The sequence below is a fragment of the Calypte anna genome, chromosome 1, assembly GCF_003957555.1.
Source record: "Calypte anna isolate BGI_N300 chromosome 1, bCalAnn1_v1.p, whole genome shotgun sequence".
Taxonomy (NCBI): Eukaryota; Metazoa; Chordata; class Aves; order Apodiformes; family Trochilidae; genus Calypte; species Calypte anna.
The window spans coordinates 131,421,995-131,448,958 of NC_044244.1; the positions used below are offsets into that span (position 1 = coordinate 131,421,995).

Genomic DNA, 26,964 nt, shown 5'->3' on the forward strand with positions numbered 1-26,964 from the left:
TCACCTTTTTCCAGAAGCCATCTAATAGCTGGTTAAGCTGTCCCATCAACTCATCTATCAGTTGAGTTTGGGCACGATCCACTTGGTTATAGATGGCAATTTCTTCACTGCAAAGGATATAATAAGTCCTGGAGGAAGCCTCAAGCACAGATATGTCAGAGTGTCTGGCCACAATGTCTTTTACCTCTTTCAGCAAAGCATCTAAATGCTGCAGGTGAAAAAAGGTGTATTATGGCTAAATTGTACAAAAATCCACTTATGCTTTAGATACATTTCACTAGACTCATATCTCTACAGATCATACAACCAACATGTAATAAAGGCCAGCCTACTCCAGCCTATGGAGTGGAGGGGCAGGATTAGAGGATACAACTTTTTTTCTGGGTTTATAGCTCTTTTTCACTACTATAGTCTCTGGATCATCTTGAAGAATTAACTACTTAAAAGTTCTACTTTAGCAATACTCATTTGGCATTACATAAAACCAAAGAAAAAAGTAGGGAATAAAAAAAATGCCTTTCCAAAAGTCAGGTGTGTTTCCACATAATGAAAGTTTTCTCTCTTAGCAGCAGAGGATGAAGACTGTTTCAGAGCTTGTCAGCAACTGAGGTCTACACTCATAGTGACAGGAGGTAACTTTCTGCTGACCCTCTCTGTTCCAATCCAAGTTTTGTGCTGAAATTAACCTAGGAGTGTTTGCCTGACATTACCTCCCTGTAAACATCCCTGCTGAAGAATACATCAAGCTATTCCAAGGATTTCATCTATCTGTTTCTGACCATCCCTCTCCCATCAGCAGACATACTATCTCCATTCTTATCTTTCAGTTACTACCATTCCCCAGCAGCTGGGAGTCAGCCTGCAAGGGGAATAAGACCTATTCTGCATTAAACTCCTAGGAGACACTAGCTTAGACACATGGCATACCCACCCTCTCTCCACCCAAAAATGAAAAACCCTGGGCAGGGCCTACCAAATGAAACCACAGATCATCACCCACCAAGGTCAGACACAGCATATCAGAACTGCCAAGCACTAAGGCTTTGCTTTGGCAGCCCCAAGTCAAAAAGTAGTAAGACCTGAATAAGACCACTTCCCTCAAGTTATGATGCCATTACTTTATATTTCAACAGTCTCCTACTTGTTCCAAGTCCCACTAAACTCTGTACTTTGTCACATAGATTTAGTACATTCCAAGTGAACTGACTATCCCAATTCCTATTCACCTTCTCTAGATGTCCCGTACTGTAAACATCTAAATCATAATACTGAGGAATCTGCAGAAGGTTTGCCACTTTTTGTGCATCTGTTGAATACTGCAAGGAAAAAACAGGACATGAGTACACTGTAGGAATTTTAATGAAATATTTAACATGCATTCACAAAGCAGCTGTTAGTTACCTTTGCCAAGAGCTGAGGAAGCACGATAATAAAGTGTTCAGTAATTCTGGTACAATCCTCCAATTGTATTTTCTTCTCTTTTGCTGACAGAATCTGCAGATAAAGCATTTTGTTTCAATTATAAAAACTCTTTAGACTTGAGTGGAATTTTACATGTAACCCAAAGTTAAATCACATGCCTTTGTCTAATGTGTATCAAGCTAAGATAACAGTACTTTTCCATGGAGACAACCAGATGCTTTGTTTTGTTTTGGTTTTTTAACCTTAAATTACATGCAAATTGCTGAACAGCTATATCTCATTGATAAAATGCCCACCATTTGTCAATAATATGTTTCAACTGGATTTCCTCTAATGCTCACCTCCTTCAACATCCACTACTAATACAATCTAGAGGTCAAAAGGCACTGTGTCATTTCATAATAATAAGCCATTTTATTTCCTAAGATAAATCTACCACTGGGAACACGATGTCTGGCAAAGCACATAAGGCAAAGAGAACGTGATTACAGGACAGCAAATAAGATTTAGATGCACTGACTTTTTTGGTTGCTCCTCTGCCCACTGGAGGATGACCTTCAGCTGCTTCTCTAACTGTTGCGAGGATGATTTCAATGAGAGTGTTTTCATGGGCATCACTCAGTGCTGTAAGTAAATCAGTCTGCTTTCAGCATCACACAAAAGACAAATAAAGATGCAACAACAGCTACTGTAAAGCCTACTTGTCTGAGCAACTGTGGAGAGACACTACATAAAGAAAGATGCAGGTATGCTAAGTAAACACCTAAAGAGTAGTTTTATTTAATTTGAAGAAAATTATTTTCTATATTTACTGATCACAAAACTGATTGTAACTCTCATGGCTAAACATTTTAGGGGGTCGGGCTCCCAGAAACACAAGCAACTTTAGCGAGGCCTACTCCTACTAATTACCATCTCATTTAGGTCAAACCTGCTCCTTTGAGTACCAAAATGCTTTAACTCACTGGGTCTTCAAACTTTGATTTTAATCACATGACCACCTCCACCTTTGCTACAACAACTATTCACAGACTGGTTTGTGTTGGAAAAAGTTAAAGAACTTTCCCTTGAAATAATCCTACAAAAACCCAATCCTCTAGAGTGTTAGATGCCAATGAACTCAACATGTTACTCATGTTGTCATGAACAATATTGCCCAACAATATTGCACTTCAATCAGTTAACACTGTCAGGTTCTTAGGTTTTGGACAAACAAAGTGGATGCTACATAATCATTATGGCTTTATTATTCAAGTATTTTTGCAAAGTTTCTAAAATAACATTACATAAATACAGAACAAATATATAACACATGTACTAATAAAACAAATATATTGATATAAATATCATATTGGGAAGGCATGGCGTTGCATCTGCTTTGTAGCTCTTGAGAACCACAATTTGGGATCAAGGCAAAGCTCAAAAAACAGTATCAAGAGATTCATTCAAACAAAACTAAGTTCTTTGCTTACCCACCTTCTCCATCTCCTTCAGCATTGTTTAACAGAAGAGTGGTCATGCACTCCCAGTCCTTCAGGAATGTGCCTGCCCAGTCCCACAAGCTGTCTATGAGGTATGCAACATGTTTGTGTAGCTAGGAATTAAAAACACGAACTTACAGAAGCAAACACATCATCAAAATAAAACCACCTTGATATGTTCCTCTCCCTTTTTCCAATCACAAAGCTTTGCCATTCTCACATATATTCATGCACAGTATTCCAACAAACTTAATTTGAGGCTAGCCAACACTTAAACCCCCATGTCTCCAATCTGGTACAAAGTAGGAAAGTGGTGGAAAAAAGCAGGAAAAGCAGGAAAAAACTTTGCAGAAAGATTTAAAACTGCTGTGCCTGAGACACCTTAGTCAGACGTAGGTCTGCAGCACTGCAAAAGCCAAAGAGTGAAGTACAACACTTTAGCTAATAAAACTCCCAGCAAAACTGATCAGTTCTTGGTCAGCATAGAGACATGGTATGGCAACCCATATCTGCCCATGGAGAGACAGGGACATGAACCAAAAAACCTTCAGTCTCTGGCATTAGTCTTTCGGGTTGTTTGCAGAAGCTGCTTCAGCACTGATTCTCCCCATGAGCATAGTCATAAATTAGTTTTATTACAATAGAAAAGAAATGTCTTCAAAAACTCATCCTAGAGAGCAAAAAAACCCCAAATATTTCAGATCTCACCACCAGAAACAGTTTTCAAAAGGAAGTCAATAGTTGGTGCAACATGCTAGATCTAAATCTAGCTCTATATACTAGATCTAAAACGCTTACTGTAGGGGCTGTTCTCCTCACCTTGCTCTCCAGGAAAAAAGATATTAATCTTTTCAATTGGTCAGTACTCGACCCAAACTTCCCTCCTTCTTTGGGCTGAACTTCTTCATCTCCCTCATGACTAAGGAGCCTGCCAACAGAAAAGGAAGTCAGTCCAGTTCTGCCACATTCTTCTTTGCCAATGTAACACTAATTCTGTGTTACATTCGATCCCAAGGACTGTATTTTTTTAAACATCTACTTTCCTCCAAATCACATCAGGTTTTTTTATCAGATGAAAGGAAAAGATATTAGATTGTTTTCCATTAAGAGAGGTCTGCTATCCCTGTGGATGCAGAGCCTATTTCTGAGAATTCCACAGGTAGGCTGCCAGTTTTCTGGACAACAGATGCAGACTCCTCAGTGCTGGACATCTAACAAGGCAGGCATTTGCTCATGCATGAAAAGGGACTTGCTCTAGGCTGAATCTAAACCTTAACAACAGAGCAGAGGAATTCACAACCATTATTCACATCATGGAACATCTTGGAACTGAAACTTCTTAAACAAAGCACAGTATCTTGGGTTCGTAAGAGGAAATTTACTCAACTTCACAAATACAGTGGAAAAACTATTTTGCCTCTTCTGCCTGAAGTCTGAAACACAATATGACACTTTAATTTCTCTTTTCCTCTTTATCCAAAATGAGTGTGACTGTACTGCTCAAGGAAAGTGCTAATCCCAAAATAAATACAGGAAGGCCAGCCTCACAGGTTAATGTAAGGCCCAAACACCTTAGACTTAAGGACAGGACCACACTACTCAATGCCAATAAAACCCTATACTTTCAGTTAGGTTTCTGCTGGTATAATTTATGCCACCTAAGTAAGTAGCCCAAGTTAATAATAGAGGCACTGAGGACATTTTGTGCAAACAAAATGGGAGCAGGGAAGAGTAAGCATTTATACTAAATTTTTTAGCAGGATGACTAGGGAAAGGAGGGTGCCACTAATGTCTCTATCACACTAGAATGTGCATTATATGGCAGAAGTGCCAGAGAGAAGAATTGGGCAAACAAGAACAAGAATGAGGTTTACAGGGTCAAAGTGTCCACAATGCACTGAGAAGGTGGGTAGAAAAAGTAGTTATCAGGGCAATCTCCTCGATGGCAAAAAAGCAGCAGTGTTATGATATGAAAAACACCAGATTTACGATAGAAAATTAGGACCAGCACAAAAGACTAAGCCAGACGAGCAGATGTGATAGAAGACTCATCAAAACAGATATTTATCTTCATTTATCTTTCTGCTGGACTTGGCTCCACAAACCCCAGAATGTCAGCAATTCAGCTAGGCAGGAAGAGACAACCAGCAAGAGATTCTACATGTGTGGAAACACAAATCACTATATCTTGTGATTTTTTTCCCCACAAAAGCCTTGCCAAAATATTTTTTTCATTGCTCTCTGTAAGACAAAATTACTTCTATCAGCCGTAGAGACAGAATATTTATTTCCTCTCTTTCTAGCATGCCAACTCCATTCACTTCATGCAACCATTGTTATAAGAAGCCCATTTATAAGAGTTACTCCTGGGGAAGATAAACCCTGTACTTCATTAACCTGACAGAAAATTGGGAGGGCTTTTTAATGTGCAGCATCTCTCATTATTCAAAGCCTTTACAATGTGTAAGGCAACTTCCAAAGGGAGGAGGCCATTTTTGTGATTAATCACCAAAGCTATGGAAATCCAGCAGATGCCAGGTGATGAATTAGCTTGTAAGAAGCAAAGCAACAGGAAAAGAAAGTAGAAAGAAAAGAGGTATGCTCCACACAGCATGGCATCTGTGGATCAGTCAGTTGTTTCATATTCTCTGGGTTAGTCTTGCAACATTTCTCATGCTTGTTGTGCCAGGGCTGTAGAGGGGAACAAATGATTACCCCAGACAGCATTTCTCTACTGATTCAGAAGAAGAAAGCACATCTACTACCCTTGTGGTACACACTTCTAGTGGAAAAATGAGTGCTTAATGTCCCTCCTAAGTAAATCCACCTTCATTCAGAAACAAATGAGAATATGCAAGAAGGAGGCATGCAGGCAGAGATACCTCTTATAAAGGAATTCCCCAGCTGCTACTGCAAGAGGACGGTGTGTGGTATAAACAAACTGGTATAACATTTCACAGTCTTCAGTTGATAACACATCCTCACAGTTCCTAGGCAAAAATAACAATGGAAGTTATAGTTCAGGCTTATCTGCAAAGAATCTTATGACTGCTATGTCCAGCTTTCACTAGATCTGATTCTCCACAGCCATGCAACTTGTTTACACAGATAAATATCTAAAAAGGCTACCAAACAAATTAGGTAGCATTCTTTTACTTGCTATATAGAGAAACAGAGGTCTGTGCAAGCCATGATGAATCAGGCCCGCAGCATGGACATGAACATTAAAGTATAATTGTTTGATTAGTAGTCATGGCAAAAAGAGTAATAGTAACAAAAGAGGAAAATCATGCCTCTACTTTATGCTTAGATGTTCACAACAGAAATAAGAATAATAAAAATAATAAACAAGAATAAGCCTTCATTTTGCAAAATTACTTTTAAATTATTTTAGTTTTTTAAAACCTAAATTCTGTTACACTAGGCTTATACAGAGTCACATGTACATAGAAATCAAAACACATTCTTAATAGCATGCGTCCAACTGTAACCTTTCTGTGCAAACACAATGAAAGTCATAATTTCTTTCATTCAGCTATGCATCTTGAGAATAGCACAAGCCAACTAACTAGTAAACCTAGAACACACAGTGAGGTAGAAATGGTATTAAAAGCAACCTTTTACAAAAAGGAAACTGAAAGAGACACCAGAGGAGTGAAGCCCAAAGCAAGGAGTTTTGAAATGCTTGTTTTTTACTGCCATAGCAATGTCACTGGACTAAGCTACGTCAGACAATGAAGGAGCAACATAGGAGATCCTTATACTTACTACAGCCAGGTGAGGGGAAAGGAGTTTTATCATAGAATCACAGAATGGTTTGGAATGGAAGGGACCTTAAGATCATCTAGTCCAACCCCTCTGCCATGCACAGGGACACCTACCACCAGACCAGGCTGCTCAAAGCCCCATCCAACCTGGCCTTGAACACCTCCAGGGAGGGAGCAGCCACAACTTCCCTGGGCAACCTGTGCCAGTGTCTCACCACCCTTGCAATTAAGAATTTCTTCCTAGAATCTAACACCTACCAGTTTAAAGCTATTATACCTTGTCCTATCCCTACAAGCCTTTGTAAAATGCCCCTCATCAGCTTTCCTCTAGGCCTCTTCAGGCACTGAAAAGCCGCTGCAAGGTCCCCCCAGGGCCTCCTCTTCTCCAGGCTGAACCCCAACTCTCTCAGCCTCTCCTCATAGCAGAGGTGCTCCAGCCCTCTGATCATCCATGTGGCCTCTTCTGGGCTTGCTCCAACACTTCCACGTCCTTCTTGTGTTGGGGACTGCAGAATTGGATGCAGTACTCTCAGTGGGGTCTCACGAGGGCAGTTTAGAGGTGGAGAATCACCTCCCTTGACTCGTTTCAATGTAGCCCAGAATATGGCTAGTTTTCTAGCTGCAAGCACACATTGCCAGCTCATGCTGAGCTACTCATCAATCAACATCCCCAAGTTCTTCTCCTCAGGACTGCTCTTAATCCATTCTCCACCCAGCCTGTATTTGTGCATGTTTCCATGTATTACTGCATTTAATCCTCATGCAACAACAGTTGCCATCTACAGCTGCAGTCCAATACATTCTCTAAAACTAAGGATTCATTTGCTGGGAGTGATGTCTTAAAACAATTAGCAACACTTCCTGTGTTTGCCCATTTGTCTCCAAGCTCATCACCTGCTATAGCATCCTCACAACTCACAAATATACCCTCCAGTCTGACTGGAAAAAAAAATAAAAAATAAAAAAAGAGCTCACATTAGGTGAGAATATCACTGGAATGTCCATTGAAAATATTTTTTAGCACTGTCTGGGATTTTAAATCAGAAAAAAAAATTATAAAAAGACCATATTCATTTTTCAAAGCCAATGGCCTCTCATTCAAAGAAGCTGATACCCCATGAATTTTAGCTTTACAGTGCATTTACTCGTGTATCATTGAATTTTTCACATTTTTGCCATGGTCGCTTACAATGGCCCCAGAAAGGTCAATCTTGCAAGTAATGCTTGCCCTCAACAAAAAAAGAAAAGTTGCCTTACATAATCAAGGTAGATACTGGTGGCCTCTTTTAACATGCAATTCCCTTGAATATATATTTGTAGTAATAGGGCTTATAGAAAACACTCTAAGTATGTACATCTTGAAATCAGCACAATGGAAAACATTTATGAGACTCTTACTCAGCCAGCTACAGAGCTGGGGAAATAGAGTAAAAAAGTGTTTATTAATGCTGAACAGTAAGAAACCCAAAATGTAATATGGTTCATTAGAGTATATGAACAAGCACTGGTGTGTCCCGTGAAGCCATGCAGAAAGTATCAAATTTATTAAGCTTCTACAAATTTAACAAGTGAGAGCAAAAACCAGAATTACAACAAACTGCATTTACAGGAGTAAAAATACATGATATAGTCTTTATTTGATAAGGCTACGGGGAATCTATTGAAATAAACTAGCAGTCTGACAAAGTTTCTTTCCTTCTTTTGAATGTCAATCTGTTCCATAGTGCTTTTAAAGCACTAGTTCCTATGAAGCTGCCCTTGTCACTCTCTCTATACACAGTTTTAGAAAACTGGACAGCTTGAAAAAGAAGAAATTTCTACATAAACATACCATGATCTAGAGTGGGCCAACACAGAATCACATAATGGCTGAGCATGGACAGTACATCTGGAGATCATCTAGTCCAAACCCCTGCTCAGAGGAGGATCAGGAACAGGTTGCTGTGGGTTGTGTCCAGTGAGATTTTTAATACCTACAGTCAGAGACTCCATAACTTCTCTGGCAACTCGTTCCAGTATTAGACCACCTTCACAGAAAAAAAACTTCCCTACACTTAAATGGAAATTTCTGTTCCATTCTGAACATGTCAGTCAAATGTACACGGTTTTTATATACACATATTATACACGTATTATAATTTTTTTATTCTTTATATTTCAAGTTTTCTCTTCTTAGCACGTTTCTGGAAATAGTAAATGCAACACCTGCAGGTTTTTATTTAAAAAAAAAAATTCCTTGCACAAATTGTTCAGATAGCTCAAAGAGCTCAGTAGCCTGCTATCTCATCTGGTGGAAATTAAGGACCCTATCTTTCAAGTACAAATGAAACCACCCTTCCTTAGAAATGCTCTTTTCTCAGGAAAGGCCCTGGGGGTCCTGGTGGATACAAGGCAAGTAATCCTTACCCTCTGCTTAACACTGGTGAGGCCACACCTGGAGTGCTGGGCTCCTCAGTATCAGAGATATGGATATACTAGAGGAAGGTCAATGAAAGGCCATAATTACTATTAAGAAATTGGAATGTCCCTCCTATAAGGGAAGGGTGAGAGAGCTGGGACTGCTCAGCCTGGAGGAGAGAAGGCTCAGAGGGGAACTTATCACTGTATGTAAGAACCTGAAGGAATGGTGCAAAGATGCTGGAGTCAGGCTCTGCCCAGTGGGAGGACTAGAAGAAATGAGCACAAATTGAGCCACAGAAGGTGCCCTCTGAACATCAGAAAACTTTTTTTTACCACGAGGGTGACAGAGCACTGTCACAGGCTGCCCAGAGAGATTGTAGAGTCTCCATTGCTGGAGTTATTCAAAAGCCATCTCCATGTTGTCTAGGTGGCCATGCTTGAGCATTGGTTGACCTCCAGAGGTCCCTTCTAACCTCAGCCATCCTGTGATTTGAAATTCCCACCTCCTTGTTTTTAACTTCATCTGCCTTCAAAGAAGGTAGGCATTTTCCTCTGTTACACTGATCTACAGCAGTGTAATTTCCTCCCAACTCAAGAAAAGAGTAGGTCAGATGCAATAGCTCTGGCCATGTATGAAGCAATCCCTAGTTGAAAAGAAGCAAAAAAGCTTAAAACAACCCATTTTCTTTGCAGCACAGGGTGACAGACACTACTTGAGCATCTGATCTGGTTCTTTTATTCCTTTATTGAATGGAAAGGAATACCTGTATGAACTACTACTGCTTTTCACATACTGCTCAGCCACTAATTTGTGTGGTACAGTGGGGTTTATATTGGTAGCTCCCACTCAAAGGAGTTTTTAGAAGTTTTACTTGCCCCTGGAAGTAGCAGCACTTCATTACCTTAGCTACCACTACTACCAGTACCACCACAGTAAATGGGTGCCTTCCTTTTCTACATACATAGGGCAAACACTCATCAAACACTCATTTTGAATACTTCAAAACTTCAAATACAGCAATAATACTACTACAAATTTACAGCCCTCAGAACACCAAACAACAGATAAAGGTTAAGCCAGAAGTGCCTGCCAGTGTTTTTTGGGTGCCTAAAAATAAACAGGCATGGCCTTCCACATACCAGTGTCAAGAGATATCATTTTCTCAGCACTTCAGTGTGCACATGTCACGAATAACAAGTTGAGATATTCTAGAGGGAGATCACAGACCCATTTTGTTCTGCATATGGCACCAGCTGAAAGATTTCATTCCTTGCTTTTTGTTCCATTTTATTATAAGAGACGTGACTGCTGGAGTTGCCTCTCTTGGTCTGTACTATCACTTATACCAAGAATAACCAAAAAAATCATGATAGTAAAATAAAAATACACCACATGCGCTTCTCAAAGTTTTACCACCTTATTCTTTTTGTTTTCAATGGCTGCACAGGGAAAGATCTGGCACTCATCATGGTGACATTGGTAATGCAAGTGACAGCACATCAAAATAATCTGTTAATTTTGTATTTCAAGTTAATTCAAGTTAAACATCTAAGTTTGCAAATATATTGTAAAACCATTATTCATACACTAAGCACTATCAAGCAAAAAAACATATGTTGAAAGTATCCTAAGATCTGAGATAAAATTGTAAAATAGAAAAAAATCAGTTAATCTGTTCTGTTATTTCCCTCTTTCTACCCTACTGTCATTGCATGTATTTCAAGACAACACTTTGGTGATCAGAAAGATGATAACATGGATGCCTCTACAGTATGACAAGAGCCCTTTCCCACCCACTTTAAAATAAGATTATCATGTTGCAATACACTGCAATTCTATAATTACACTATAACAGAACACAAAACAATACACATTAGACAGATGCTGTATGGTAATAGTGTTTAGGTTAAGAAACATAACCCAAGGAGATATGAAGTTCTTATTTTGTCTTTTTAACTCTTCAGATGGGAAAGATAAGAATCCAGAATCTCAACTGCTGAAGGTAACTTCCAAGAAAGCATAAACCTGAGAGGATGGAAAAGAGAAGAAGACAAAGGAGAAAGCACGTGCCTTTGCTCCATTTTGGTCTTCCACTATTTTTGTTAGGAAAATGATGCAGCACTACCAGAAATACACATGAATAGTTGTGGCAGACTTGAAGGAATCACAGAGCTGTGAAGAGCTCCATGCCACGCTCTTCTGACAGTACCTAATCTCCTACAAGCAAGTTACTGATGCAAGAAATCAGAACTGTGCAGTATAATTCACTTCACTGCTTCATATGCTACTTCTATGAACTTCGAGATAACATTTATTTATCTTTCCTGAAAGCCACTAAACAGGGCAAAAGTGGGTAATTTCCTTTTTTATATGCAAGGTATGTCTCTTTCTTCCGCTTGTTTTTTACAATCACAGGAAAACACTTTATATAATAGCATTTAAGGCTTCAATAAGCTTAACTGTTTTCCTGCACAATGGCTTGTCTGAATACCCTTGTAGTGAGTGCATTTGCCTGACAAATGCCAATTTATCCTTTGAATTCAGTTCATGGCTGAGCTGTGAGACAACACTACAGAATCACAGAGTTCAACCCTCCCCTGACACTGAATTGCTTGTCATAGTACATACCTACACCTACCACTAGAACTAGTAACACCCTATGTGACGTGGCGTCCTTTGCCAAATCCAGTTTCCAAGTTTCTCCCCACCCTCTCCAAACTAAAACATCCTTCCCAGTCTAGTTGAGAATCAGAAGAGAGACTGATTTTCAAGCACAACAGTGATGTACCCCTACTTGACTTGGTCCTTCTGGGCTAAGCACAACACTGGAAACTTACAAGGCTCAGTTTCTTGACTTTTAGGTTGGATTACCTTTACTGACCACCATCAAAGCATTGAGGTGAGAATCAATGTATTTGCCAGCTCCACTAAACAGCTTCTAAACTATTTATGAGACATCTTCAGTGACTGCAATATACTCACACTTCTTGCTAAGCTCTTCCAGATTTCAAACTTGAGAGCTTTATGTTTTAAACTCAGTTTAATTTCCAGTTACATGTAACTAAAGTAACACAAAGTAATTTTCCCCTTTGCTATTTACATATCCAAGCTATTTGTAGATTTGTGCCCCTACCTGCACCACTTGTAACCTTTCCTCATTCATCCACCACAGTTACCTAATTAATTTTGCTGCTCCTTTTTAAAATCCCTCTACTCTTTTAAGCAGTAAAGCACTCCAACATGAACGGAACTGTCTGGCAGCAGGCACAGTAAATTCATTTGCCTCCTAAAGGGCAATGTTTTCAGTAAGATTCCTTGGTCTCTCACTGTCACTCATGTTTTCTCCCTCTTTATTTCCTTCCTAGTTCTATTCCCTCTCAGATCCTTTGCAACATTAATGCTAACAATTATGCATAATGCAGTAGCATTAATAATTTCTATTATGCTAAACCTCATAGGCTCATTTCAGTTTTGGGATTGCATCATGCTGTGTAAAAACAGAAATCTACCAGCCCAAAGACCTTGGCACTCAATTGAGACAACATGCAACAAACAAGAAGAAAAAAATCTGAGCTCACAGAGACAGACAAGATGAAAATACAAATAGGGACTTGAAAAAAACAGGCATATGCATAGCAGGAGGGTTTTGAATCAGCACTGGATTTTTTTTTTTAATAATGCAGCACACCTAGGTGAATTGAAAATCAGTATTTTCACTGCCTCTCTAGCTAGCAAGGGAAAGAATGCAAAGGTCAGCATAGCATTTACGTGGGCCTGTAGTACACAGAGTATTCAATGTATATTCCACAGGACTGGAAAGAAGTGTTCGTTAAAAAATGGTCAAAGCTGTTATTAGCACTCATGGAGCACAGCTCCACTGCAACCATTAAACATCACAAAAATAATTAATTGGCAATGAGGTCTTCCTACTATACTCACCCAAAAGACAATTATGGAAGCCAGTAAAAGTTACTGATACAGTAAATTTTCCCCACAAAGAAAGTCACAGAGCACCCAACAGACTGACTGGAGGAAGAAAGCCACTCCTGGCTTTGCTTCTTGCCAACACATCTCATGAAACAACAAAATATTTATCTCTAGATTATAGACATGTTACAAAGGTCAGTACCTGATCAGTTCAGATTATATATATTGTTAAAAATAATCCATTATTCCAAATCATATACAGAGTTCATGAGATAGAGGTTCTTGCCAGTAGCATTAAAAATAGCAATTGGATCTGAAAGGTCTTTCATGGTTCACCAAAAATGTAAGTTGGAAAATCAGAATTCATTTGCCAAATTTGCAGATGACAAAAAAGAGCCATTCATGGAGAAGCCAATACAGCATGACAAAAGCAGCAAAAAAATTGAATACAACAATGCATACAAGTAGAAGTGCCATTTATACAAGCTGTCACTTATTATTCTTTAAAGGCAAGGGGAATTTTAATCCCCAACCCCATTTCATGTTTACTCTATGTACAAAGCAGCATTAATGCTCAATATCCAGATACTGGTTTTAAGCTATGAGACACACCTATCTGAGACACAATAGCCCCGAAATGTCTTTGCTTCTGCAATGCCAGCAGCATCTCCTTTCTGACACTGTTGTACATACTGAGGCATAAGATCCTCCCCTGCTAAAAGAGCACCTTGATGCAGGCTCTGGATAAAAACATTGTCTATATTGTCAAAATTCTCTTCACGCAGGTTTTATAGACTGGTCAGTGCTACTCTTACCAAAAAGAAGAGCTGTCATGGAGCTGGCTTCTCGAGTCCCCAGTTGCACTTTCATGACTCCAATAATTAAGCCAAATGAGCAGGGCTCAAAGCAACTGAGGAGAGGGGACCAGAAAGGAGGATGGCTACACAACAGGTGAGCAAAAAGAAAGAGAAGCATGTATTTGTTGGGCTCCACACAGTCTAATTAAAACCAATTTCAAAAGATATTAATTATACTTGCAAAAGCTACGTTTCTATGATGGAAAAAAGTCATTCAGAAAACTTTAGAAGGTATTTTTTCACATTTAAGAAAAATTTAAGGGGAAAAAATGCTTCAGGGAAAAAGAAACATTGATCAAACTTTTATAGCTGCAGCTTGCATTAATGAGAACATGCTCCCTTATAATAAAGTCAGAGATGATAAACAGCTGCAGTGAGTGCCAATGTAGCACTTGTTAGTTCACATACAGAACAAGGACAGCTATAACTGGTGTACAGCATCTTTGTACTTCAACAATGGTGTGCTGCTTCTCCTAGCACAGGGACACATTATCCACAGACACAGCTTTATGCTTTGTTCCAACAGCTACACACCATGGAGAACCAAGGGATGCAAAATGGACATTGTAAGCACAGAAACAATATATCCCTGGCTACTACTAGTGACACCCAAACAATGGTACTCCCTTCAGAAAAGCTGTGCTCATAGCATCATATGCTGCTCTGATGTGTATGCTGAAGAAGGCCTAGAGAAATGCCACTCCAATCAATGGAGTTTGAAGTGACATAGGAGACCAGACTATAAAGCAACATTTCAATATACAAAGAAACTTTAAATTTAATGTAAATGCCTACAAGATCATATTAAATAGTCCATTAAGGTCTACACCCTCATCTAGCAATAACCACTATATCTATTTTAAAATCAAAAGCAAATCCCACAAGGCTACTGGACAACACACCATGCTGCACATGGAAGTAAGCATCAGCAAAATTCCACTTAAACTTTGACAGAAGAGACATTTATTGAGTCCTAACATCTCAACTGTATTACCAATTAAACGTAGTAGGGTTTTAGTTCTCATTTTTCATTGAAAAAGAGGGACAGGCAATTTATACTTCATGTATCTTTCAAGTAAAGCCACTTCTAAAATAAACATGTTGTTCAAGGATGTATCAGAATAGCATTTGCATACTTCTGTAACATTAGTCCAGTTTTTCTCCACCCTTCCAGATTGCTGTTATCACACCAAATCTAAGGCTGGATGTCAATTTCACAAGAAAATAACTCTCCTGTTAGTTTTAGACCTCAGTAAAATCAAGACATTGTACACTTGCTCATTTCCTGTCAGTCAGTCTGCTGTGGACTCAATAGCTCACAGGTTCTCTGCCATAAAGAATCTGAATGTTTAAATTTTATCAATGGCCTCAAATCTCAAGGCTTCCTGCATCAGGTGGGGAGACAGGGAAGATGGCAGAGTTCCCTGAGCTCCTGGCCAAGGCCTGGCACCCCTGGACAGAAGATGGGGTGGAGACCCTGTGACAGACAGATGCTCAGTTTGAGAAAAACCAAAATGAAAGTGTGGAATTTCCTTTCAGAGGGAAGTATAAAGGCATAAAGATGTAATTTTCATACTGAATCTCACGAGGGTTTTCTTAACATTGGTATTTCCCACTGAAAGAAAACGCCGTGTCTTGGTTGGGCGACATTAACTCTAACTCATATCCTACCAGAAGCAGCTGTTTCCCAGCATGCATCTGATTACAGGAAGATTCATCAATCAGGATTGTATTGGGATCTTGTTGCCATTAAAACAATACAGTAAATTAAAAAAAAAAATTATTTACTGTGACATAAGCATCAAGAGTTTCATGGCTTGAACTGCTACTTCATGGTCCTTGTCCAGAGGCATGGACACAATTCGATCCTAATGGATGTAAAATGACAATAAAAAGATGTAACATGGTCTGTTCTCAATAAAAACATATTTTTGCTACAGCTAGATCATCTACACTAGTAGAGCAGAGATTTATTTTTATTTCAGCAGCTATTTCCTAAGAGACATAAGGCAACTTGATTACTACCGCGTAGTTCCCCAGCCCCTGAAAATTAACAGCATGTTAATTTTTTAACTGAATTAATCATGCAGTAATATGATATTTTTTATAGATGTAATGTATGCGTTCACAAGAAATCAACTACAGTCTACAAATTAAAAGTGACTGACAGCTTGTTTCTACGACGTTACTACTGGCACTTCAGTATGTCAAATGAAGGTGAGCCTCAAATTACAAGTATGATATAATCAGTTTTTCCCATCAACAATAAAATGTATGTACCTACACATTACAAAAGCCAGTGCCTTGCTGGAAAGACAATTATGACTTGAGTCATAAAGGTACTTCATGGAATAGCAACAATTTTTCTGACCTACAGAATTCATGTTATTGTAAAATGTTTTCCTCAGAAAACAGTGGAAATTTCCCTGTCCTTTCTATCCAAGAACTCACATTCCTCAGTGAGGTCTACATCTTTGAGGTACATTAAGCCTTGGGACTTGCTTGTTTTGAGACTAACAGCTTTTTTCACTTAACCTATCATTTATAAATCTCTAGATCCATTTCAACTTGCACCTTCCTTTTCTCTCACAACCCAGCTGCAAAGTGTGCAAGTCCATGAATCCTGAGTTTGAACACTCAGTGCCAAACTCCTCTTTGTGGGAAATGGATTGATGGTTATATGATTACATTTCCCATCACTGAAGAAGGAGAATTTAAACACTGAAAGATTGCAGATCAGTCTGTATTTTGTGTGTAGCTGTTAGGGTTTCTTTTGTTTACAGGTGAAGGAGTTGTGTTTGGGTTGTTTTGATTGGAGGATGGAATTTGCAATAATCCATTTATATAGCATCCTCCACACAAAGGAAGATAAGAGTACAAACAGACAGGAGGTATTTCATCAGTCTTCGAATAAATACGAATCCTGCACCTGTTTAGAAAGCTTAAAGTAACCTGCTTTTAGAAGGAAAGATAAGGGACTACCATGTAACTGTTTAACATGGAGGCTAATCTTAGATAGCCGAGTTTCAGTCTGAATAATTTTTTCTTAAAATGCCCATAGTAATATATTTCTTGTTCTTTGATGATGTGCTCTAGGTGCTTTTTTAAGATTGGCAACTGTTTTGACATACAGGTTATCCCTGGGCACCTTTTGCAAAAAGAACATGAATTGCCACCACATGCAGGACTTGATTATGTACTGCTTCAGAGAGACTTAGGTAACAATCACAGCATCTTGAGCTTTCTTATTCAAATACTGAAAAGGCATAGCCCCACTGGGGGTAAGAGTATCTGACAAAATCATTACCCAGAGCAGGACTGAAAAAAAAAGTAAAGGGTTTACTTCTTAAATTAGTCAGGATGTTGGAATATGATAAAGGCAGTGCACAGGGTCAATGTGGTCACAGAACAAGCTCTGAAAATTGCAGCGTATCACCTGACTTGCTCAGAAAGGAGATAAGGGATCCTTCTTCAAGATTCATACTGACATGGTGGATCGACAGAGAGAGCCATTCCCACATCAGTGTGATACATGCTCAGTCAATCCAGTATCTACATGGTTAACCCATTATCAGGAGCAGCAAAAAAAGGGACCCTTAGAGTATGAAATTCTGTCATCTGCCAAAGATCCTGTAAAAAAATCTGGCCCATCCTGGATGAATTCTGGAGATAACTGACCACAATGCATGCTAATACTTTTTTGTGCATGAATTAAAACGAAACAGAAACTCCACAGAAACAGAGGAAAACACCTCTGCAAAACTACTTCATCCACCCAGTCAAACAGGCTGTTTCTGCAGTACTTTAAGCACCTGTCAGTCAAGACACTGGGGAGATTAGCTATCATCCAACCCAGACTTAAAAAGTAGCAAACAGTAAACTATTTACCTTGAATCTGCTCGTAAAAAGATCCATCCTGGAAGCAAGTTCTTTTCTGCTATAAATTCCTTGCAGTCCCAGAAGGCACTTCAACCGCACTTCAGCTTGCTACAAGACAAAGAGAAATCAGCTAACAGTAAAAAAAGTTAATATTTGGTGTTATTCACTATAGGAATTTACATTATGTAAATAAGAGTTCTCTGTGCATCCCCACAGCACACTACCCCAACACTGCCTCGTTTTCTTCATTAGTGACATCAGTATTATTTTGTGTGCTCACACACACACATCTCTCATTCACACAGAAGTCTGCATTGAGCCAAACTTAAAGGTGACATCAAAGTTTGTCCCAGGCTCCCTAAAAGTCAAAGAAAACCCTCACAGACATCACAGTTAATAAAAGCAAGTGAATGCAAGAGATGCAAAAATTGCGCTGTTCACCTGTTTAAGATACAAAGACAAGAATGTGGATGACCTACTTAATACAACCAGCACTCTTCATACATCAGACTTTGCCTGCTTCCTTTCAACATTGGACTTGGACAATCGTCAAGCATGGACAACGACTCCAGGAAATTCTGGAAGATTCCCAGAGGATGAGGTACAACTGAGAAATGCACTGGCTTATCATTATGGATTTTTACAGATGCATGGCTAAATATTACAGCTTCTCCCTATTCTGTTTTACACTAGAAAGGGTATTTTAAGCATTCCAAAAAGAAAAGGGTTGCTTTGAATTAGTTAATTTAGGCAAAACATATTTATCCCCATGAGGCATTATTTCATACTGTTAGTACTACTCCCTCATAGATGCCTCAAAAAGAAGTATTCTGCTTATCCAGCTTTTAAATTTTCTCATGCATATTGCTACCCCTTTAAATGGCATTAGGAAAGTCATTTTGAGCATCTAAAATAGAAAAATCACTGTGTTCTATAAACTTACAATGCTAAGGATACGAGCAGAGACACTTAATGAACTGCAGGTTTCCAATCAATCTCTTCATATTTCTTCCTTAATTCCTCTTGCTAACAGTAGCAGTAAGAACAATCAAGGAAATCCATGAAAGGAGACCACCTACACATAGGCTATGCATTACTATAAGTTCCTGTTCACCTGCTTAGATGGAAAGCAAAGGATGATCCACAGAGCAGACTTTTACCAACAGGTTTACTGTTTTGATGTTGACATGATGACAAAAGACAGGTTTTTGCTAGAGATATAAAATGAAATATCAACAAGTAGCAATTAGTACTGCCCTCTGATATGCCTGTGACACACCAGCAGTACATATTCTATATTTTACTTCAAAATTAAAGGCTTTCTGAGAAAGAGATTGTTGCCCACACATGCTACTCCCTACAGCCATAAGGGCTGGCTCCACAGCACAGAACCTGTTCACTTTTTACACAGCCCTTCCCTTCATCACCTGGTGCTCAGGTCAGAACCAGCTTGATTGGCTCTGGATGCTCATTTAGTATCTCTATACACCCTTGGAAGAACTCCAGTGCCTTGAACGATGAGCTAGGTGCCTGGGTTTCATAAATGCACTGGTAGGTGGCTGGGTTTGCCTATAACATTATTCAGCTGTTGCTTGGTCTTCAAAATTTAAACTATTTCTAGCATATGAACATAAATTACTTGAAAATCTATCTTTATAGCACTGTTCAACAACTAGTAGGCCAAAGAAAGATCCTCATATGCAATTTTGAGCATATTACCATTGAATTTGGAGCAGCTTCTTGTACCTCGGAAACCACTTTTACACAAAAATAAAATGTTTCATATCAGGGTGAAATGGCAAAATGGTAACTAATGAGGAAGAAAGAATTACTGTATTCAAATAAAAGGCTCTGAAGGCAAAATGTTAATTTCAAACTTACTTCCCCCTCCCCTCTCCACTTTAAATCCTCCCATATGACTGAACTTAATTTCTGTTTACAGCACGGTAGATGATCCTGGCCAGGTTTTCCCCCACCATTACAATACTTTTGTGGTTGTTACACTCTGGAGCCTAAATTATTTGGCAAACTTCTCTACGTTACATTCTAAAAGAAAATTGGCTCTGGGAGATATCAGTTTCTTGCCACCCACCCTCAGCAAGATGGGATGGAAATGCTTATTAAGGAGGACTAGTGGGAAATAAGATGCAGATGTATGTACAAGCACTGCTGCCCCTCTTGCTGCCAAAAATGCCCTGCTCTCATTTTGGAATCGGGCAATTTAACAGTGGCTGCAAATCACAAAGCACAGCCGGGACTCCAACCACCAGCAGTGGCACCACACCAGCCCTCAGCCAAATGGGGAACATGGAAAACTTCTCATTTTATCTCACTCTGCTTGCACCTGCATTTCAGATAATCAGCATTAGAAACAAACAAACAACAAAAACCCAAACCTATTTCCCGTTCCCAATAAATGACACTGGATGAGCTATGTGCATTAATCAGAGACACCAGCTGTTAATTTTCACTGTACAGCACTGGGAAAATGAAGACACATCGTTTTCAAAAATTACCTTTTGAGAATTCTCCCAACTGAACATATACTAAAAATGTATTCTGATCAGATAAAATTTATGCAGAAGAAGATGACAGTTCTTTATAAGAACTGTTGTTCTAAAAATCTAAATAATACCTTTACAAAAATGGTAGAACACAAAGAAATAAGAGGCTTTGTGCTCCCCCTCCTGGCTTAGTCGTAAACTACAATTTTATTCATAGACCATGAACTACCGAAAGTCAACACAAAACTAAGGAGGTTTCTAAATTAAAATATATAAAAGTTGGCCTGCAGAAGCACAGCATGCCAATTTACTAATTAGATATTGAAGATAACTATACCTATCATCCTAAAATACCTCATGGAATCCACATGCATGAGAAAAGTGTATTTTTAGTTACTTCTTTCAGTTGTGTTTTGATTTTTGTTGGTGGTAGTGGTTTTAAACACACATCTACTCAAAGAGAAAATATAAAATTGCTATAAAGAAAAGGATAAAACCCTTTGGGAAAACTGGACTTTCAGTAAAGATTTTGTACATCAATTTTAATTTCAAATGACAAATGCAATATTAAAGACTATTTACTATAGGAAACGTCTGTTCATTTTTATAAAATAAAACAAAGCTTTATATGTAGCCACCAAAACTAAAAGCAGGCGCTTAATCATCATTTAACACTGCACATGCTCAAAGGATACAAGACATTTTACAATTTAGTAATGTTTCTCAATTCAGTACATATAAAAATAACTGCACACGCAGGGACATGCACTGCTACAGACCTCTGTTATTTTATGCTACAACAGCTTTAAAAATAAAACCTGAAAGGAAAAAGGAAGTCACTTTTTATTTGTACCATCAGAGCCCTAAGCATCTACTCTCAAGAATCTAAATGTTAGGATTCTTGAGAAAACAAATTACTAAAAAACCCATCTACAGCCCCCATCTACAGTAAGAAAAAGTAAAACTTTACCTTATCATACAGCATCCATCCAATGTATTTTAGGTAGCTATCATTTAAAAAAGCATCTGGGTATGTCCTAATCCAGCTGCCAATTTCTTCAATGCAAGTTGCTCGGATCTCAGGGATCACATCACTGTGAAATTATAAAATTGTAATATTGATGCATTAAAAAATGCCTAATACATTAATTGTATTATTTGAAATATTTTTATTTTCTGGAACTGCAGAAAGATGTAAAATCCAAAATATTTTAAAAAGTCTTCATAGCAATGCTTCAAGTTAGTCTTCAGTCAACAATTAGGCCACTTCTAGCTACAGATGTTTCATACAATAATTATTTTGTAATTCTGGCTATCTTCTCAACACTGCTCTATGGCCAGCAGGAAGAGCTTAAGAAACATACTTGAGAGAGGTCCTTTTGTAAGCCAAAATCCCTTAAAGTAATTTAACTGCTGCATTTTCACTAACATCATCAGCACCTCTCGGATGTTTAACTTAATTCTGGTACCTGAAAAATCTAAGCAAAAGTTTCTTGGGAATTCAGATACACATCAACCACAGCCTTGTTTCCACCCTTACCGGTAACGGTTCAGAAACGTCCCTTTGAAAATAGCGTTCATCATGTTGTCTATCTCTAGAAGCTTCTGCTCATACTGAAATACAAAGAGAACTAAACGTTAATATTGGTCCCACCACTCACTACGTATGAAAAATTCACAGCAGTGCACTTACAACACTACTGTGGTGCAAAGTACTCGTGATTACACACGGTGCCAACATAAAATGACTGGTGTGTCCCTACGCTAGCAGTAGGACTTTTCCAAGCTACATCCTGATGAAAGGTTTATCAGATAGCAGCTGCTAGCCTGGATAACAAAGTACTTGTTTGATACATTGAGTCTTGATCTGACAATATGCAGAAAGATAAAGCATGGCTATTAAGCCATCTTCACATACAGGTCCAAATTCTCTTTTTATGCCCTTAAACAAAGATGAAAGAAAGGCAGAAAAGGGAATTTTTAAAATACACCTATTCCACAATGAGCATGTATATTAACCAAGCCCTGAAAATCTAGTTTTGAACTTCTGGAAACCTAAGTTCCTTATTAAAAACATTCTTTTGTCAATCAGCACATCAAGAAGGGTGACAAGATTGGTTTTTCCTCCCCAACACACACATTTCCTCTGGTTTTTCCCATAAGACCAGAGTTTTGATACTAAAATCTCTCGCCCAAACACTTCTTTTTTCACAACAGAAAAAGAGGTTAGTTCTACAACAGAGAAGTTCGTGGGCATTCATACCTCAGAACAGATGTAACTGAATCTAAGGTCAGGAGAGAAGGAACTATGCTTGATGTTTGTACATCAAGTCACCACCACCCTCAAGTTTTCTTACAGTTATGGGCCTGTCTCTGGGAGCTGATAAGGAGCTGCCTGGCTGAGCAGGGAAGAAATGACAGAAACTGAACAGGAAGAAAGATACAAGTCACACCTGAAATTACAAGCACTTTTTAACATATTACTTACAGAGAGATAACAGGTATTCTGTAGCCTTTTCTATTCATTTGAAATGTTGTTCAAGAGCTAACATTTTGGTTTATAATTTGTACAAACATAAGAAAAGCTGCGTTCTCACAAAGCCAGATGAAATTACGTGTGTGTAAGTACGTATTTGTGCAAAGATCAAGGGCTAATGATGCCAATTTATAGAAGCAGTTAGTAGAACAGAAATTCCAAGTTAACCATACATACAGCAGTCATATTGATACCACTTGATCTAGGCCAGTAACCTAAAAAGACTGTATTAACCCAAAAGCAAGCTGTCAGCAATCCTTCTTTTTACATCTTCAGACATCTCCCATACAAGACACCCTCCTAACCTCTTTTCTTTTTTTCTCTAGCTGGTCAAGTCTGTAATTGGTCCTCCTGCCACTTATCCTCTTCTTCTCCACCTCGTATAATCTTTCAGCATTGTGCTTGTTGACATCAAGGTTCAGATGTACACTTATAACTGCTGTCAGAAGTTTCATTGCTAAAAAGGAAACAGACACAACACATTCAGCTTGGCTCAGAGATATGTACCATGAATTTATTCACCACTTTACCACAAAAAGGGTATGGTTTATTATCCAAAATATGAACACTGCTACATTATAGTAATTTCTTTTAAAATACAGTGCTTAATTTAAAGGCAGACAATGATAAAAAAGAAAAATTGAGTGATATTACTGGTGATCTACAACTTTTGCTTAGAGTTCTATTCAGAGAAGAAACTTACTGGACCACTCTCTTCTTAGTTTATGTATGATTGTTCTGCAAAAGTGTATTTGTGGAGTGGTTGATTTTCAGTAACAAAACAACCAGGGGAAAAAAACCAAACAGCAGTGAAGCTGGCCCATAAAAGGATAAGAATCTTAATATTTTAGTTGAATTGACTAAAATTCACATTCCTCTAAGGATTAATAGATTGTTTGCACAAATGTCAACTCATGTTTTTAAGCCTTCATAGCAAACAGTATACTTAAAAACAAATTACACTGTAAGTGTTCATTGTATAGCAAAGAGAGTATTTAGTGGCTTTAAAGGGGAAAAAAAAAAAAAAAAGTAATAGCTTTAGTATCATCATGCTGCATGGAACAAAAACATGTAACAAGCAATGTTCTTTTTAGCATAAGTGCTACAAGAATAGAAGCTCTCCAAAAGAAACATTTTAAGTTAATCATTTAATGCATGCTCACCACATTAATTAGTGGAGGACAGAAAAAACCAAAACAGAAATTCAACTGCAAAAAATAGTTACTGAGGGGGAAAAAAAGAATCAGAACAAAGCATAGTTCTAAAGTTAGTCATGTCAAGCTTTAAAAAAAATATTCTTTCAATACAAAAATTGGTCTGTCATATATAAAGCATTCAAATTCCATTCATATAGAGGAGAAAAAATTCTTTAACAGTAATCTACATTTGAAGAGGGCACTGTCAATGCAAGGGAACAACTGAGCAGTTTTGTTTGCACGCAAGACAACAAAACCAAGGTCTATGGCAACTGCAAGTTATTTTACCTGCCAAAGTGCTTGTGTGTCTGAATGCTCTGACCATGGAGTCTGCTAAGCCTGTGAGCAGCGAGATGATAGTGTCCATCAAGTAGCTATCATACAGAATGCTGCACTGGCACTGTTGGACAAGCACTGCAATAAATTCACAGAAATTGGCCTTGAACTTCTTCCAATAGGGTCCTGATCTGATCAGTGGGTAGTCTTCATTGTCCTTCACAAGAAAGAAGAGTCAAGAGAAAACACACAAATCACTGTTGTTTGTGCACACCATTTAAATCTCTCCCACCAAATGTCAGAGAGTTCTGACAGGCAAAATCACCTCAGACCTTAGTAACTTTTTCTCATGATTGTTACTGCAAAATAGGGACTATGTTTCAAGCAAGACAGCCTCTGTCCTGCTTTGGGCCAGGATAAAGGCGAATTTTTGTCTTGTACTTTCGCTTTCAGCTCAGTCTCTTGTAAGTAGCTGCACTTGCTGAAATTAACAGCAAGTTTCTCAGACAATGTCTGCTTTTGGGACTGATAACACTCGATGTTTATAGTTTCAGCCAAAGACTGGTGTGCAGAGCCAAGGACACTGCTCAGCTCTGAGGAACATTTTGCCCTCCAGGAGAGAAGGAGTAAAGAGGTCACATCTGCAGCCCTCCTTTGGGGAGGAATGGACTAGACAGATGCAAGAATTGACCAAACAGAGTATTCCATCCCATACACATCATACTCAGTATAAATTTAAGGGATCACAAAGGTCAAGCTGGTTTCCAGCTTCCAGCTTCCTGCCCTTCCGGCCCTTCCTGCTTCCCCTTCCTTCGCCCGTTCCCTGTTTGCTTCAGCATCCTGGGAGAATTCCATCCATTCCTCTGCCTGTGGTCCTGATCCGTGCCAGCCCATATCTGTGTGTTCCTGCCTCCAGTTCCTGACTGCTGCTGACCCCAGGGTTCCAGCCTGGACTTTCCCAGGGCTGCCCTACAGCCTCGGTGGTGATGTGAGAGTTATTGGGGGAAAAGGGGGGAAGGAATGTGGTATCCATTTTCCTGTATATTTGTATATATTTAGTAATCTTTCCTATTTATCATTACTGTTTCATTAAAGCTGTGTAGTTTAGTTTCCAACCCATAAGTCTCTCTCCCTTATTCTCTCTCCTTTCTTTCTCAGGGAGGAGAGAGAGATTAATAGAGAGCATCTGTTACTCTGTTTAATTGCTGGGACAGTGTTAAACCGTGACAGCGTCCTAAGAGTGAGGCTGCTGGGATAGCTCAAATCTGAAAGCAATGTGTGAGGTAACTGTGATTAGGTAGGTAGGAAAGGGCATGTGAAACCACAACCTCATAAAAAACTTTCAGTGGCATAAACCACAATCATTCCTGGCCTCTTGTCCTTGTTCACAGGTAGTAGTGCTTCCCCAGTTCCCCATCCTTCCTGTTCATGCAAGTCCAGAAGGAAACTGAAGTGACTTAAAGCCCAGCTGCTTTGCTGTATTGTTTTTCAGTGGCATCAGTCTCCCAGGATGTACTTTTGCATGTAATTAACTAAATGTTATTTAAAACAAAAAATATGATGTTTGGGAAGAGAAAATAAACAACCATCTCATAGGGTAGGATGGGGCTGTTTTCTTCAGCAGCACTGCCAGCTTCAGGATTTTATCAGGCTACAGCTTAATTAAGTCTCTCACCTAAGCCACTGAAAACCACCCCAGAAGCAGTAAGTACCATTGATGTTGTGCAAAAAGCAAGTTACAATAAAGCCACAAGAGCATTCACAGTGCAGCTGATACTGCCAGGAAGAAAGCAGACAGATGGCAATTCAAATGACTTCTCACACAAAATGTGTGAAGAACACACACGTGAAGGAAGACTTTATAGATGGCAACCTCAGGCAGTGTGAGCATTTACGTTATTTGCATCTCGCATATTCTAGGAATGTCTCAGAATATTAACTTGCATCCTGATAGTTTCCAGGTGTGAATCAAGCCAGCAAATTCAAAAACTTCAGTAGTGATGGAAAACTTCATTTGAAGGCAGGACACTACTCAGCTGGTCCCTCAGCTGATCAAACACACCTCAGAGGTATTCCTGCCCACAGCTTCACGCTCAGAATAGCTTCTCATACTTGCAAATTGCACATCATGCTCTTCTCTTGTAACTTAACCATTAAATTCTCCTGATCATGACACGGACAGTAGGGAAAACCCCTACAACTTTAAGAAATATCTACTTGATCACAGCAGCATACTCCTCAATCTGAAAATCAGCACAAATACAGGAAGACATCTCACTTTTTAGAAGTATTTCTACTGCCCGTGTATATTATACTGTGATTTCATTTTAATGGTAGTATGTGTACTTTAAATATATAGACAGCCCAGCAGGTACACCACCTAAAATCAGACACCTAACTTGGGATTCCTCAGATTCCCCCAACACCTGGTAGAGAGAAGCAACTCTTCCAGAAACCAAGTCAAATTAGGCATTCAGCCATTCAAATCCCTCAGCTAAGGCTCCTGCTTTGACTCATCCTAGAAATGTTTCTCTCTTTCATACAGAGTCTATGGAAAGACAGGGCAGTCAATGTGAAGAGCCAGCAAGGAGTTAAGATGAATTCCTCACAACACTGCAAGTGCTGTTTGGGAAAAGGCATTACAAAAAAGATGTTTCTGTTCTCAAAATATTCTTCCAGTCAAAACTTCATGTTTGCACATGAATGTTTTGATCTGAA

General features: G+C 38.8%; 1 protein-coding gene across 1 annotated transcript in view; it reads right to left on the minus strand.

The window, feature by feature from the left end:
• LOC103532390 (cohesin subunit SA-2) overlaps positions 1 to 26,964 on the minus strand; it is a 59,547-nt gene that overhangs the window by 19,608 nt on the left and 12,975 nt on the right. Inside the window, exons 8-20 of the mRNA XM_030469048.1 lie at positions 24,259 to 24,463; positions 23,080 to 23,231; positions 21,779 to 21,852; positions 21,209 to 21,332; positions 17,744 to 17,842; positions 15,644 to 15,723; positions 5,786 to 5,893; positions 3,723 to 3,831; positions 2,899 to 3,016; positions 1,943 to 2,046; positions 1,402 to 1,494; positions 1,227 to 1,316; positions 5 to 208 (exon numbers count right to left, since the gene is read on the minus strand). Coding sequence (XP_030324908.1) covers positions 5 to 208; positions 1,227 to 1,316; positions 1,402 to 1,494; positions 1,943 to 2,046; positions 2,899 to 3,016; positions 3,723 to 3,831; positions 5,786 to 5,893; positions 15,644 to 15,723; positions 17,744 to 17,842; positions 21,209 to 21,332; positions 21,779 to 21,852; positions 23,080 to 23,231; positions 24,259 to 24,463 — 1,560 coding nt within the window. The remainder of the gene's footprint in view (positions 1 to 4; positions 209 to 1,226; positions 1,317 to 1,401; positions 1,495 to 1,942; positions 2,047 to 2,898; positions 3,017 to 3,722; positions 3,832 to 5,785; positions 5,894 to 15,643; positions 15,724 to 17,743; positions 17,843 to 21,208; positions 21,333 to 21,778; positions 21,853 to 23,079; positions 23,232 to 24,258; positions 24,464 to 26,964) is intronic.